This window comes from Salmo salar, chromosome 13, assembly GCF_965601325.2.
Source record: "Salmo salar chromosome 13, fSalSal1, whole genome shotgun sequence".
NCBI classification, from domain to species: domain Eukaryota; kingdom Metazoa; phylum Chordata; class Actinopteri; order Salmoniformes; family Salmonidae; genus Salmo; species Salmo salar.
The window spans coordinates 82764465-82778452 of record NC_138303.1 but is presented as its reverse complement, the minus strand read 5'-3'; the positions used below and the strand labels follow the sequence as shown (position 1 = coordinate 82778452).

Below are 13988 nucleotides of genomic sequence, written 5' to 3'. Positions count from 1 at the left end.
GCCCCACCCTGCCATTCCCAGAGCTCACTGTGGGCAGAAACATTAGAATGATTGAAAGACTCCTGGCGAAGTAGGTCACTGGAGGCATTATGAATTGTGAAACGATGGGCGAGAATGCAAAGATGTTCCCTCTTTTTTTGTCACTTAGTCCTCTGTCACAGGATGGCCATCCTATTCACAAAGCATCCCATAATTACTCATCCTATAATCAGCAGACTACTCCTTTAAACCAATAAAGACCTATGCTGCTGACTCCCACAGAGAGAGAGAGGGAGCTGTTTAGGATGGAAGCCAAGGATATTATGGAAATTGTTCATTAAAGGCCAGGGTTTTTTAGCATGGTTTAGTAGCCAATGTTCTGGGCAGTAGCAGCAGCCTGACACAAGGAGGGACAGATGATTTCAATGGGAAAGTGGCCTATTTACCTCAGCCATTATCATCATGATCGCCAGCCCAGTGGTCTGGTTCAATACCTTCAAAGGGCTTCTAGATGACTAGATGTGTCCTTTGGCTTCATGGCCCTGGGCTAATCAGCTGTTCTGGCTTCCAGTTCCTCCAACCTCAATCACCCTCAGCTGAGGCCGCTTCCCATGGAAAATGGCTTGTTGCTTTGGGGTGGGGATTTTTTGGTGTCTATTTTGAATAGACAATGATAGCATAAGAATAGCATGGTTGCCCAATAGGGATGAATTGGTATAGATTGGTAGCGGCCACAGCTCATTAAGATATGGGAATGTGTGCGTGTGTGTTTTAATCAACACACTAATTCCCCAGCCCTCTCTCTCTCAGGAAATAGCCCTTGGGTGGGTCTTCCACCACCACACAAATATTTACTATGGACACAAACATTTTGATAGCCTTGCTGTTCTATTGTGGACCCAGGGCCATGCAGGCCATCCATGCAGGCCATCCATGCAGGCCATCCATGCAGGCCATCCATGCAGGCCATCCATGCAGGCCATCCATGCAGGCCATCCATGCAGGCCATCCATGCAGGCCATCCATGCAGGCCATCCATGCAGGCCATCCATGCAGGCCATCCATGCAGGCCATCCATGCAGGCCATCCATGCAGGCCAGGGCACAGTGGGGAAAGAGTGATATCATCCAGGGTCGTCTGGATTTGGCTGTCCTCCCCTCTGATCATCCTGCCAGTCTGCTAGGCTCTGAATCGCTTAGATGACTCATCAATGTGCATGAATTATTTTCTGTTGTCCCACCGAGAACTCTTTGTACTGATGTGTACAGAAGTTAAACCCCCCTCTCCTCTCGTCAAGGCCTGACACTGAAATAGGCCAAGAACTGTAACTGGGGAACTCTGTTCGGTTCATGTTTAGTCAGACAGTGATGTTAGTGTTAGGTCATCACGCAATGTTCATATTCACATGTTAGACTGGGGAGTATGGCTGTTTCAACGGGATGGTGTGTGTTTAGAGTGTGGACGAAGTACAGCTTTGTGGTTTTGAGTCCCACGGTAATGTCGGTGCGTTTTGGAATTCTAACCCCTTTTAAACATTGTGTGTTTGAGCTACGGATTGCTAGGTTGTTGCATTGGATTTATCTATGTCTTCTGCATCTGCTGATACAAACCATTCGCTAGAGCGGTGTTTGTGAGCAAGGGCGGAAACAAAAACAGTTCTTCTCACATAAATGTCTGTAAAGTCTGAACTAATTGAGCTTCAAACTATTATGACCTCACTATGAAAAACTTGAGACTCTGACTATGCTTCTATGACTATGACGCTCACAAGCCACACGAGTCGTTAGAAGGGAAGAGATTCTTCTACATAGAAGATCATAGGAAATCATTGTGTCTATAATACTCTAATAAGCTCACATAGTTGTGTCACGAACTATAAAATTCACACAGTTGTCGCTAACTATATTATATATTAATTACACACTGGGCAAACAATTTATATAGAGACAGCATTCTTTTAAATAGATGTTTTATCATGTTTTGCTATGTGGACCTCATTTGTCTATAAAACTCATGAATGCAACTGTTTTGTGTCAAATAGTTTTGTCTTCTACTTGTAGCTCTGGTTGTCCTTAAAAGAAAATGGTTAAACACTTCCATGTGATGCAAGCAGATTAATAAAAGTGAATTTCAATGTTTTCACTGTGGGAGGCCTGGGACCAATGGAGTTCCTTTTTTCTGTAGTGTGTGTGTGTGTGTGTGTGTGTGTGTGTGTGTGTGTGTGTGTGTGTGTGTGTGTGTGTGTGTGTGTGTGTGTGTGTGTGGGGGGGGGGGGGCGTGCGTGCGTGCGTGCGGCGGCGGCGGCGGCGGCGGCGGCGGGGCGGCGGCGGCGGCGGCGGCGGCGGCGGCGGCGGGAGAGCATGTGGGAGTGTGTGCACTATGCATGAGTTGTTTGGTCAATGCGGCCTTAGAATTGGGTCAGAGTGCCCTAGTTCTTGTGTGTGTGTCGTGTGTGGGCCGCGTGCGTGCTTGTGTGTTTTCCTTGTTACTTGGTCCTGATTTACTTATCTCTAACATAGTCTTTGGTTGTGGTCTCACGCTGTTCAGTAGCATGTTATTCTCTTGTTTACCTCTGCCAAGGTTAGACAGAGCTTTTAATTTGACTTTCCCACTGTGTGCAAGTTCACTTGTGTTCCCAGTTTGAACAATTGCATTTGGTCAGGTTGGCTTTTTGTCTTATTTAATCATGTCAGGCCCGGGCCATATTGAATTTACAAATGGCCGTCACGCTGCATGTGTAAGTGAGGTACCCTGTTGAGTATGTGCAGCAGGCTGGCCTGCAGATTACATGATATAATAGTGTTTAGGCATCGCCTCTCCTTTTAAATTCCTTTAACCTTGACTCCCCTTTAATGCAGGGAGAACACATCTGCCAGGCTGGTGTCAGACGTTAGTGATACACACCGCTCGGGCTGCATTGTCACTTTTTATTAACGCCCAGAGCTTTGCATGGACACCAGCTGTTGCGTCAAGTGGAAAGCCTGGGCGGTGTGAATGACCTTGACTTTAACTGCCTGCTCCTGTGGCTCTTCCCCTTTTTAATTCTTTTGTTTTGACTCATACATTTTAAATGGCTTAAATGGATTACCATTCCTGACAATGAAGGTCATTTAGGAAACTCTCATTTTGAGGAGGGTGGGGAGGGTGATGAGTGAGGAGGGTGGGGAGGGTGATGAGTGAGGAGGGTGGAGGGTGGGGAGGGTGATGAGTGAGGGGGATGAGTGAGGGGGATGAGTGAGGGGGATGAGTGAGGGGGATGAGTGAGGGGGATGAGTGAGGGGGATGAGTGAGGGGGATTGAAGGTCAGGCTTGGATATCTAATCCCTGACATCTGCATCGTGTCGTATTCATTCCAGTTTTCTGGTTATTCCACAGATGAAATGGCTGATGTGCACTGAACTTCCTGTTCCTAGTGCTTCTGGAGAAACGGTGGAGAGAGAGAGAGTGGAGAGGAGAGAGGAGAAGAGGAGTGAAAAATAGAGAGGAGGGTAGGAGAGAAGAGGAGAGGAAGGAAAGAGGAGGAGAAGAAAGGAGAGAAGAGAAGCAAAGAGAAAGGGAGGAAAGTGGAGAGGAGTACAGGGGAGGAGAAAGGAGGAGAGGAAAGCAGAAAGTAGAGGAGGAGAGCGACCAGTCAGTCAGGGGGATGATAAAGCTCTTGTCTCCATAGCTGTCTTCCCTTTCGCCCATGGCCACTGTAGTAAAAATCACTTTAGAATGCGTTTAGGTGTCATTGCGTGACATTGTCAAAGATAATGGATAATCACCACGGTAACTGGAGTCGGTGGAGGGTGGCTCATTGGCCCTCTGGTGTCTCACCATGGAGATGGGGAGAGGGGTCATGTTTTGGGGGCCAGGAATGATATGACATGTTAACAGATGCGTAAGGTCATTTTCAATATATACACCAGGCGAGATAATGTAATAGTAATACACACGCCCGTATCGCCTGTGCTGCTCCTGAAAGCAGAGGGGGGTCTGGGCTTTAGGGGCTAGGCTTAGATGACAGGCTCCATATATTAAGGTCATTTATTTGTTCACAGTGCACAGTGCTGCCCCTGCAATTCCAGGCCTTTTTTACCTCTGTCATGGCTGCTGTCAAGGGCCCTGTCCTTCACAAAGTTCCTACCAACCCCACCTATCCACAGACAGGACAGGGCACCTACCTACACTTAGATTTACATTAGGAATACAGTCCACTTTAGGGGCCTTGTAACCCTTTATTACATTTTATTTCCAGTTGATTATTATATTTTGATGGGTTATAGACAAGCTCAATGTCAAGCCTAAAATACCTTGCCACCAGCCGGGAATATGTCCGGTTTTGAACATGCTGAAAGTATGTAGGCCAGAATGCCAGTTCATTTTCAGGGTCTTTCGCATTTGTGGAATTTTTTCCATGGTCTGATTCTCAAGCACACAAGCACAAGCACAAGCACAAGCACAAGCGCACACACACACACACACAAGCACAAGCGCACACACACACACACACACACACACACACACACACACACACACACACACACACACACACACACACACACACACACACACACACACACACACACACACACAGTCTCGACAACTAATCTTGTGTGGACACACAATTCAGTCCCATTCAAACCGGAAAACCTAACCTAAACCTATCCCTAGCTCCTAACTCTAAAACTAATCCTAGCTCCTAAACCTTATTCTAACCCTAACGCGAATTCTAACCTTAACCCTAAACCCCCAACAAATTGCATTTGACCTTGTGGGGAATATTAAAATGTCCCCAGTTGGTCAAATTTTTATTTGTTTACTATTCCAGTATAGTTAAACACTGACACACACACACACAAGTGACTATGTTAACTTGACGGTACACATGTATTTACGTGTTTACTGCTCCTACCAAAAGCATTCATTGTGTTCCTTTTTTAATTGAGTTAAGCCCTCGGGTCGGCCAGCATGGCGGGAAAATAGACCTAATCCTGCCATCTAAGATTAGCAGGACAGTAGACGTCAGATGGTCTGTCGCTTCAGTCCAGGGGGTGAGCAGGTTGGCTTTTGTTGTGGTCAGATTTGGGTCAACAGCATAAAGCTAGCCTTGAACTGTAATCGATGCTGATTGGCCAATCTCAATTAAATAATTTCTGATCTTGGCCATTCGTGTTCCTTGGCCAGACGTGTTCCCAGACGTGTTCCTTAAAACCTTGAGTTACAGGCTGGGGTTCCTTTCCTTTTCTTGTTCCATCCTTAGTATTTCATTGCAGGCTGTCAGTTGGGCTAGCTGATCAACTGTTATCCCACAACTAATTACATTATTTTCAAGGTTGCACTTTGGTGGACATTACAGTTGTGCCAACCTGTGGACCTGAGCCATCCCATGAGATGGATTTCACTCAGATTATAGACAGCCTACTGTGCTGTTGTTGATCCTAGCTGCTTCATTACGCATATTAATATATAGGTTAGACTGATTGCATCATCACTGACCTCCAGTCATTATGATGGGCTATACTGTCCTGTACCACGGTTAGTCTGCATCATCACTGACCTCCATAATTAAGGAATAAGGCTAAATCCTATCTGTCCTTTCGTTGCGACCCATATTATTTAGGTTAGACAGCATCATCTATGACCTTCATCAAAATCAAGGGCCTCATTGTAATCAAGGGCTTCACTATCCTGACTCCTGTCGTTGTGACCCTGTATGTCGTCCTTCCGGTGAGTCACGCCAAAGGTAGGGCAGGCAGGCAGCTTCAGGGAGAGACGTTGGGAGTCAGGCAGGCAAGCAGGAAGGCAGCTGAGGTGGAGGTGGAAACTCTCTGTATTAATTAACCCTGATGGGCCACGGCTCTGACTGTGTGACGTGGCCTGTAACCATGGAGACCAGCCTGACAGGGTTCACACTGCGGGTCTCTTAGGACATTGCCATGTCAACTGACAACAGTGGTCAGTCGCCTGAGTGTCAGTGTCTTGCCCTCCTGACAGTGGCACAGCCACAGTGTGACAGGTGCACCGGATCCACACACACACACACACACACACACACACCCACACACACACACACACACATAAACAAACACAAAAACACACACACCTGGCAGCTCGACCGAGCCATATCCTGTCTCTTCTCTGTGGAGGCCAGTGTCAGTACTGAGGAAACCTGTGCTGGCTTTGTACATAATAACCGGGCTCATGTCAAGTCAATGCAGTTCTGGTTTTGTGGAATACCTTCAGGGCTCATGTCATTGACAATGAGAGCTGAAGTGTGGGTCCATATCTTGTCCAGACAGGGATCAACTGAGGCAGGTGGTGATAAGGCCAGTGCTCTCCATAGGCACCAGGGCAGCCAGGACTTTACCCAAGTGGGAGAGCACTGAGCCACTATATCCTCTGCGGCACTGGTGTGTGTGTGTGTGTGTGTGTGTGTGTGTGTGTGTGTGTGTGTGTGTGTGTGTGTGTGTGTGTGTGTGTGTGTGTGTGTGTGTGTGTGTGTGTGTGTGTGTGTGTGTGTGTGTGTGTGTGTGGAGAAAACGGAGGCAGGGTAGTGTGAGGTGCTCAAGTGCAGGAGGAGTGGTAGTAGGGAGGGAGGGGGGATAATCCACTCAAATGACAAGCTGTATAAGAAATGATTCACAGCTCTCACAGGCCCTTCACTTTTGAAAGACAGCGCAGACGCACTGCAACGAGGGCCTTACAGCTTGAAGACCAATGTTTTCGAGGTAGTGGGCTTGAATTAAAAAATTTGAATAAAATCTGACCCTAATCTACATTTGTTGTCATTGATTCGGTTTAAATAAAAAAAGACACAGGGATTAGGGGTTACCATGTGCAGTCAAACTGAAATGTTGCCAAGTAACAGGCATGGTGGACAAGGTGTTGAAATGAATGTGATGTAGTGCTGCCGTGATGTAGTCTCTGCTTCTCACGCTGTTACTCTCTCTCTCCCCATCTCTCGCTTTCTCCCTCTTTCTCGCTCTCTCTTCCCCTCTCTCTCTTCCCTCTCTCTCTCTCTCTCTGTCTGTCTCTCTCTTCTCTCTGCTCACGTAGGTCCCCCCTCTGAGATCAGGAGAGCAGAAAGGCACCACAGAGAGAACCGCCCCAAGGCTTCCTGACAGACAGACATCCGAAACATCCACAACCACGGAATGCATCAAAATCACTGTGGTGGTGAAACCCGCTGACTCCTCGTTCCTCACCGTTCGCTGCATAAGCTTGTACCCGGGCATTCTGGGAGCATCCGGTGTCACAGGCACACAGGAATGCCAGTGATTGCTGGGTGAGAGCCCCTAAATGGCTCCCGTCATGGCCACAGTTTCTTTGTGTTAGTGTCATTTTCCACTGTGGAGAAGGGAATACTGTACATTGAGCCAGTGGAATCCAGAACCTGTAAAATACTCTAGAACCTGCCCATGTGCATCCTCACCTCTTATCAATATCTGGAAGTACTGTACCTGATGACCTAGTGGAACTTGTTATTCCCAGTAGCAGTGCTGAACCATACGAGGGGGATCCTAGTATTGAACATGACTCATGGGGAGGAGCCTGGCCCTGAGACACACACGGATTCAGCTGTTCTAACTTATCTGGAAGGTTTACTGATGCATCCCGTGGCGGCTGGGCCTGGGGCCACGGCAACCCGGAGATCGGAGGCTCCCCACGGGCACGGCAACCAGATGGAGCAGGTCAACAAGGCGGCCCGGCCCTTCCAGCTGCCCAGCCACAGCCCTGCTATTGCCGCTGTTCAGAAGGCCGGCAATGGGAACGGTCCCAAACTGCACCATGGGGCCTCCCAGAACCTGAAGAAGGCCCGGCTGCTCCGCTCAGGGCCCTGGAACGAGCCTGGGGCCCAGAGGCTGAGCTCTCCCCCTGTGGAGCTGAATGGCCAGGGAGGAGAAGGAGGCCTGCAAAACGGGGCCCTGGAGGGCTCTCCTCACGCTGGGGAGAGCACACTGCTGGCCTCCCTGCTCCAGTCATTCAGCTCCAGACTGCAGAGTGTGGCCATGTCGCAGCAGTCCACCAAACCCCCCAGTGAGCACTCCCCGCCCACCGATCCCCCTCCTCCTGCAGACAAGGAGCAGCTCCCCTGCTACGGAATGGCCTCCAGCCGCCTCAAGGGCCTGATGAGGAAGACCAAGCTGCAGAACCACAGCAGCACGCCTTATAGCCGGCGAGGCCACAGCCACGGCCACAGCCAGGAAAGGCCCTGTGAGTCCCCCCGCTCGGTGCAGAGCAGCACGCCTCCCTCCGCCCCCACTGCTGCTGCTGCTGCCACTGATGCTGTGTCCTGTGCTGAACGGCTCAAGGCTGTGGCCAACCTGGTGAAGATCCGCTCCAGCCCTGCCCCCTCTCCCAAGCCCAGTGTGGCCTGCAGTCAGCTGGCCCTTCTGCTATCCAGTGAGGCCCACCTGCAGCAGTATTCCCGGGAGCACGCCCTCAAGGCCCAGCTCTCTGGACACTCGGCCAGCGAGAGGCTGGCCGCCATGGCAACGCAGCAGACCCAGGACAAGAGACCGCTCAGCACAGGAGATGCTCCGCCCACTAGCGCCACCACCACCCTAGACGTGCTAAGCTCCTTAACCACCCAAAAGGGGACAACGACAACAACACTCCCCCGACTGGCACTAAACTCCAGCTCCAGCCAGCGGAGCCCCTCTTCTCTGCTGCCAGTCCACAGCTCACCACACCCAACCCCCCCCCCTCTGCCCCTCACCCTCACCCCCAACACCCAGACCCAACCCCAAACCCCCACTAGGGAGAAACGGGGATTTGATTCGCGCTCCACCAGGCCCCCCCAGACCTGTAGCAGCCTGCTCCTGCTGCTCCTCAACAACCACAACAACCAGAAGCAGCTGACTAAGAACGGGCACCTGGAGGACGACTGCGGGGTCCTGCCTGCCAGCCGCGGCTCCTCGGTCACCTCTGACAGTGAGTGCTCTGTCCAGGAGAAAAGCCTGGCCAAGAGAGAGGAGAGCTGCAGCGATGCAGAGATCTCCTTCTCCAGCTGCTCTCCTATTGACCTCTCTATGAGGAGCAGGGCCAGCACCAGAGCTCCAGAGACCAGGCCTAAAGCCACCTCCTCCTCCACCTCTGCTTCTTACTCCTCCTCTTCTACTGCTTTCTCCTCCAACTCTTCTTCTGCTGTTTTTTCCTCTGCCCCAACTGTCTTTTCCTCTTCCACTACCACTTTCTCTTCCTCCTCTACCGTTCTCTTCTCTTCCTCCACCACTTTCTGTTCCTCCTCGTCCTCATCCTTAGACAAACTTACTGAGTCCCTTCTAAACAAGTGGAAGCCGGATCCCTCCGGGCCAAAGGTCACCCAGGTTAAGAAGGAGCTTGAAATGAGCCCAGACCTTAAATCCCAGCCCAAGGTCACTCTCATGCAGCTCCTTCTGGAGCGCAGGAATAATGACAAGGTAAACAAAATTGTGGTTAATCCAGATTTGCAGCATGACGCAACTCTGTCCAGTCTGTCACGGGTCCCACTTAAATCACTGGCCCCCTGGGAGGAAGTCAGGATACAAAGCCCTCTGGACAGACCAGGCCCAGGCCTTCCCATGTACTCTCTCAGCCGAGACCCCAGCAGCACCCCGTCCCCGTTCTCCTACCCCTCTCCCTATGTCCAGTCTAGCCCTCTGGATCTATGTAAGTCTAAACCCTTCCCTGTTGAGAAAGCTGCAACTGAGCCGGCGTTCAGCGCCAGCAAACTGTTACAGAACCTGGCCCAATGCGGCACCGCCTCACCCTCCCCACCCATGGCTCCCAGCAAAGTACCCAGCCAGGATCTGGAGGTGGGTGGTGGCAGGCCTCTGGCCCTGCTGGAGAGGCTCAACGCCCCCATCCAGAGGAACACAACATGTACCCCCCTCTCAGACGGGCCCTCAGGCAGCGGCACACCGTCGTTCAGCCGTTGGGGGGAAGTGTCGCCCCCCGCATCCCAGATTGAGAATCTTCTAGAGCGTCGCACGGTGCTGCAGCTCCTGCTGGGAGCAGGTTCCTCCTCTACCTCCTCCGTGGCCTCAGCCACCCACAGAGACAGGTCTGGTGGGAGGGGCAGTGTGGAGACGGCGGCAGGGGGCTGCTATGAGAAGCCCCCTGGCACTTCTGTCATCTGTGACAACTCCAACGGGCCCACGGCAGCAGACATGAAGGTCAAAACTGAACCGGGGGAGGAGGGCCTGGACCTGTTGTCCTCTGCTGTGTGTGAGGATGTGACGAGCCAAAAGAGACGGGGAGGAGGAGCAGGGTATAACTACAGGCATAACCCATTCTCTGAACCCCAGCAGGACCTAAAAACAGAGCCCCGGCCCACTGAAGTCATTGCTAAATATGGTCTCCTGAGCCAGCTCTTAAAACAGCAGAGCGCTACCTACTATACCAGCGCTGCACAACTACAAACAGATCGCCGGCCCAGCCCTGTCCATGTAAAGGAGGAGCAGGGAGACTACCACCACCAGGGGCCCAGCCCTAAAAAGAGACGGCTCTGCTCGGAGCTGGCTGAGAGCCTGAACAATAGCAGCCCTCAGCGGGCAGTGGTGGACAGTGGAGGCAGCTACAGCCACAGCAGCCTGGTTCACAGCCTGGTCCATAAGCAAATACAGGAGGAGCCTGACTACCACAGAGCCCTGAGGGGCCCTAAAGTGGAAGAGACCCCAGCCAAGAGCCCCAGCAGTGAAGCTCTCCTCCCTAGGGAGAGCCGGGGCTTCAATGTGCTCAAACAGCTGCTCTTGTCTGACAACTGTCTGAAGGAGCTGTCCCAGCATCCCCGGGGCGGGCCCAGCCCCTCTGTCCTGCAGGCCAATGGTAAAGCCAATGGGAGCGTCCTTAACCTCAATCAGCCGGGCTACAATCACCACAACCTCCTCAACCTGCCTACCCTGCCCTGGCACCACCCCAACCCCCATAACTCCCTCAGTTCAGGGTCCCCCAGCCACCTCAGACCGCAGCCAACCCCCCCAACAGGGGACAGCAGCCAACGCTCCCCCTGGGGGCGCCACACAGCCCTCCCACCCCACCAGGACTCGCCCAAACGGGACCCCACTCCAGTGAAACGGGAGCCGGAGAGCCCAGGGCGGTGGGCAGGTCGGGACCGGGAGGAGGAGGGCTCTGATTCGAGCCCAGACTCCCCCCGGCTGACCCGCTCCAACCCCATCCTATACTACATGCTGCAGAAAGGCAGCGCTCAGCTGAGGAGGGAGGGGAGGGACCAGGCAGAGGGGACCCAGGGGTTAGTGCCAGGGGGGGTGAGGGTGAAGGAGGAGCCGGGTACTAACAGCAATGATGCCTACAACCACAGACTGAGCTCCACCACCACCTCCACCCAGCACTCCTCCCTGTCCCCTCCCTACAACAACGACAAGCACAGTCACAAGAACTATAGGCTGAGCGACTCATCTGATAAATGGTAGTTTTATGAACTAATGACTTTTATGAACTAAAACATAAAAATGACACAAGGGGGAAAAGATCGCAATGTTTTTTTTTTCTTCCTTTTTTTACTGACTTGCCAAATTCATTTGTAGTTTAATGAGAAGAAGTAACAGCAAGTAATGCAGGATTGAGGATTTTGAAAGAGAAGAACAGAGAAAATGAGTTCAAAGCATTCGTTTCATTATTGTATCATAATTCTAGATGGCTCAGGTTACAGGATGGGTGGTACGATATAGCTCTACTTCAACAGAATGTCAAATTATGTGCACCAAAATAATCGTCGAATTTTAACATTGCCCACTGGTGATTTCCATACAGTATGTATTTCACGTTCTCAAATGATTGAAAGAAGGCACCATTCATTTTACTCCTATGATTTGTGCCTGTATTGCACACATATCACTATTCTGTGTCCTCTTTGTTGCTACTCGTAAAACATTGATGAAGAACATTTCCAGCTACATTTATTATTGATGACTCCAAAAATGTTAGCGCTCAGTTCACTGCATATTTATTTATTTTTTAGATTAACAGAGAACATCACTTTTAGATCAGATTCTAAATAAAGTCATACCGGGGCAAGCACAGCAGTACATTAAAATGTACACGTTAGAGACATTTTTAAAGGAAAACCTTGTGAACAATGTTAATCAAATCTACTAAAGGTACCTAGAGCTCCATTCTGTTTGAATGCTCTGTATTGGTTGCTACTGTAACTTCTCCTCAAGTGTGATTTAAGTTTTTGATCATCAGTGAGTCGGCTGTCAACTGATAGACTGGGCTCATGTGGTCACAACGCATTGCATTTTGCTTTGATCTGAAATGAACTTGTTGGGGCTTCGTTTTGACAGTGCAAATGCAAGGTAACATTGTCTTAATAGATGGTAATACAACTGGTAATAGAGCTATTACTAAATAGTAGTAGTAGAGGTTATTTTAAAACCTTGCCGAGCCTACCTGTGGGACATACAGTGAGTGTGTGGATGGTGTTAGTAGTTGTATACAGGTTCGGAGCAACAGTTAAAAGACTGCAGTATCTGCATAACTGTTACATTCCAAATGAATTCAAAATGAACACAGCTCTCTCACACATACTTAATTTTGGTTTTGAAATATAAATTAATATTCTGAAATAAATAATACAGTCTCATTTGATACTGTACCCCTGAGTTTGCACTGTCAAAGTTTAGCTCTTGGTGACCTTAAAAATAATATGTTTATGGCATGTAATGAAAAACTGTCAGTGTTGTTATCCGTTGAGAATTTGACAGTTTGTGAAGTTTATTTTGTGTTTATTGATTCTCGTGCTTTATGGACACCATTTACTTTTTTTGCGGTTTCTTAGCTCATATTAAAATGTCTAAATATTTGCATGGAAATAAAGAGAAAACCGCAGGTACATTTGAAAGCAGCAGGATATGACGTGAACCTGCCACCCAAGAATCATTGAGACATTTTTGGTGTCTTTTGAGGGCTTATCTGATGTCTAGCTCCTTATTTTGATTGTACTGTTTCTGGTTTCAGTTTCACACACTGCTGTCATGCATTTAGTCTTACATGTGATATTTTTTTATACATATACATATGAAGTAGATGTTTCTTCTATTATTAAAACATTTTCACAATGGTTAAACATATTTGTGTAAATAGTACTTTCATTATGAAAGATAACTATTTTGTATTGTTGAAGAAAAATATATGACCCTAGTTTTTAATGCCCTGAAAAATGTAAATATGAATTCAATGCCTATTAATGTACATACATACAAATGGCAGAGGATACTATGCCCGTTTTTTGGTTGGTTTGTTCTTTGCATGTGTCTCTATGTGGTAAATGATAATCTATCTTGCGCCGTGTTGTGTAATACTGTCTGACTCTCCTCACTGCTGCCTGTTGCATGCAGACGCATGGGAACTACCTGTGTATCCCTACTGGTGATGGGGCAAAATGTCAAGTCTTAAAATAGGTATTTTTATCACAGAGAGGGTCATTTAGAACATGAACAGTCCCTAAATAACCACAGACTGCTGAGCAAGTGGAGAAAACGTGTGAAAATAAACGTGCATTGAATATTTTTGTGATTTTATTTTCTGTTACTGGTTGACGACAGAGCTCGGATGGACGGAGCTTGAGGGTTTTAGCGGATGAATGAAGTACAATCATCATTGTGCATCGTGCATCTGAAACATGCATTTGTAGCAAAAAGAAGTGTTTCGTTTTTCCATGTGACAACCTGAAACATTATTTCATTTTTTATGTTTGAATTTTTTTTGGTGTTCATTTGCACTGATATCTCCAAAATAAAGTACTAAAATGCTTGACTGAGTTATGCTCCTGTTTCACCTTCCCTAACTATAATATGTAATTATGTTACTACTGTATTTCATATTATTTATTTAATGGTTTATTCCTCACACATTGAATGTTTCTTATTTATTTGTTTTAAATTGCTCTATATTCCCACGCACATAAGGTCAGTGTCAGTGCGAGTCAGTTGCTGTTCAGTTTCCTCATTCATAGTCCATTCTGAGTAATGTGGACGTGATCTATTTTCTGAGTTCAGAGAACTTTGATTCTGAGTTCTTTGCCA

The 13988-nt window shown here is 48.7% G+C and overlaps 1 protein-coding gene across 1 annotated transcript in view; it reads left to right on the top strand.

Moving 5' to 3' along the window:
- LOC106567930 (nuclear receptor-interacting protein 1) overlaps positions 1-13716 on the top strand; it is a 62710-nt gene extending 48994 nt beyond the window's left edge. The window contains exon 2 of the mRNA XM_082960369.1: positions 7018-13716. Coding sequence (XP_082816495.1) covers positions 7494-11375 — 3882 coding nt within the window. The 5' untranslated portion in view covers positions 7018-7493 and the 3' untranslated portion in view covers positions 11376-13716. The remainder of the gene's footprint in view (positions 1-7017) is intronic.
- Positions 13717-13988: the final 272 nt, after the last annotated feature.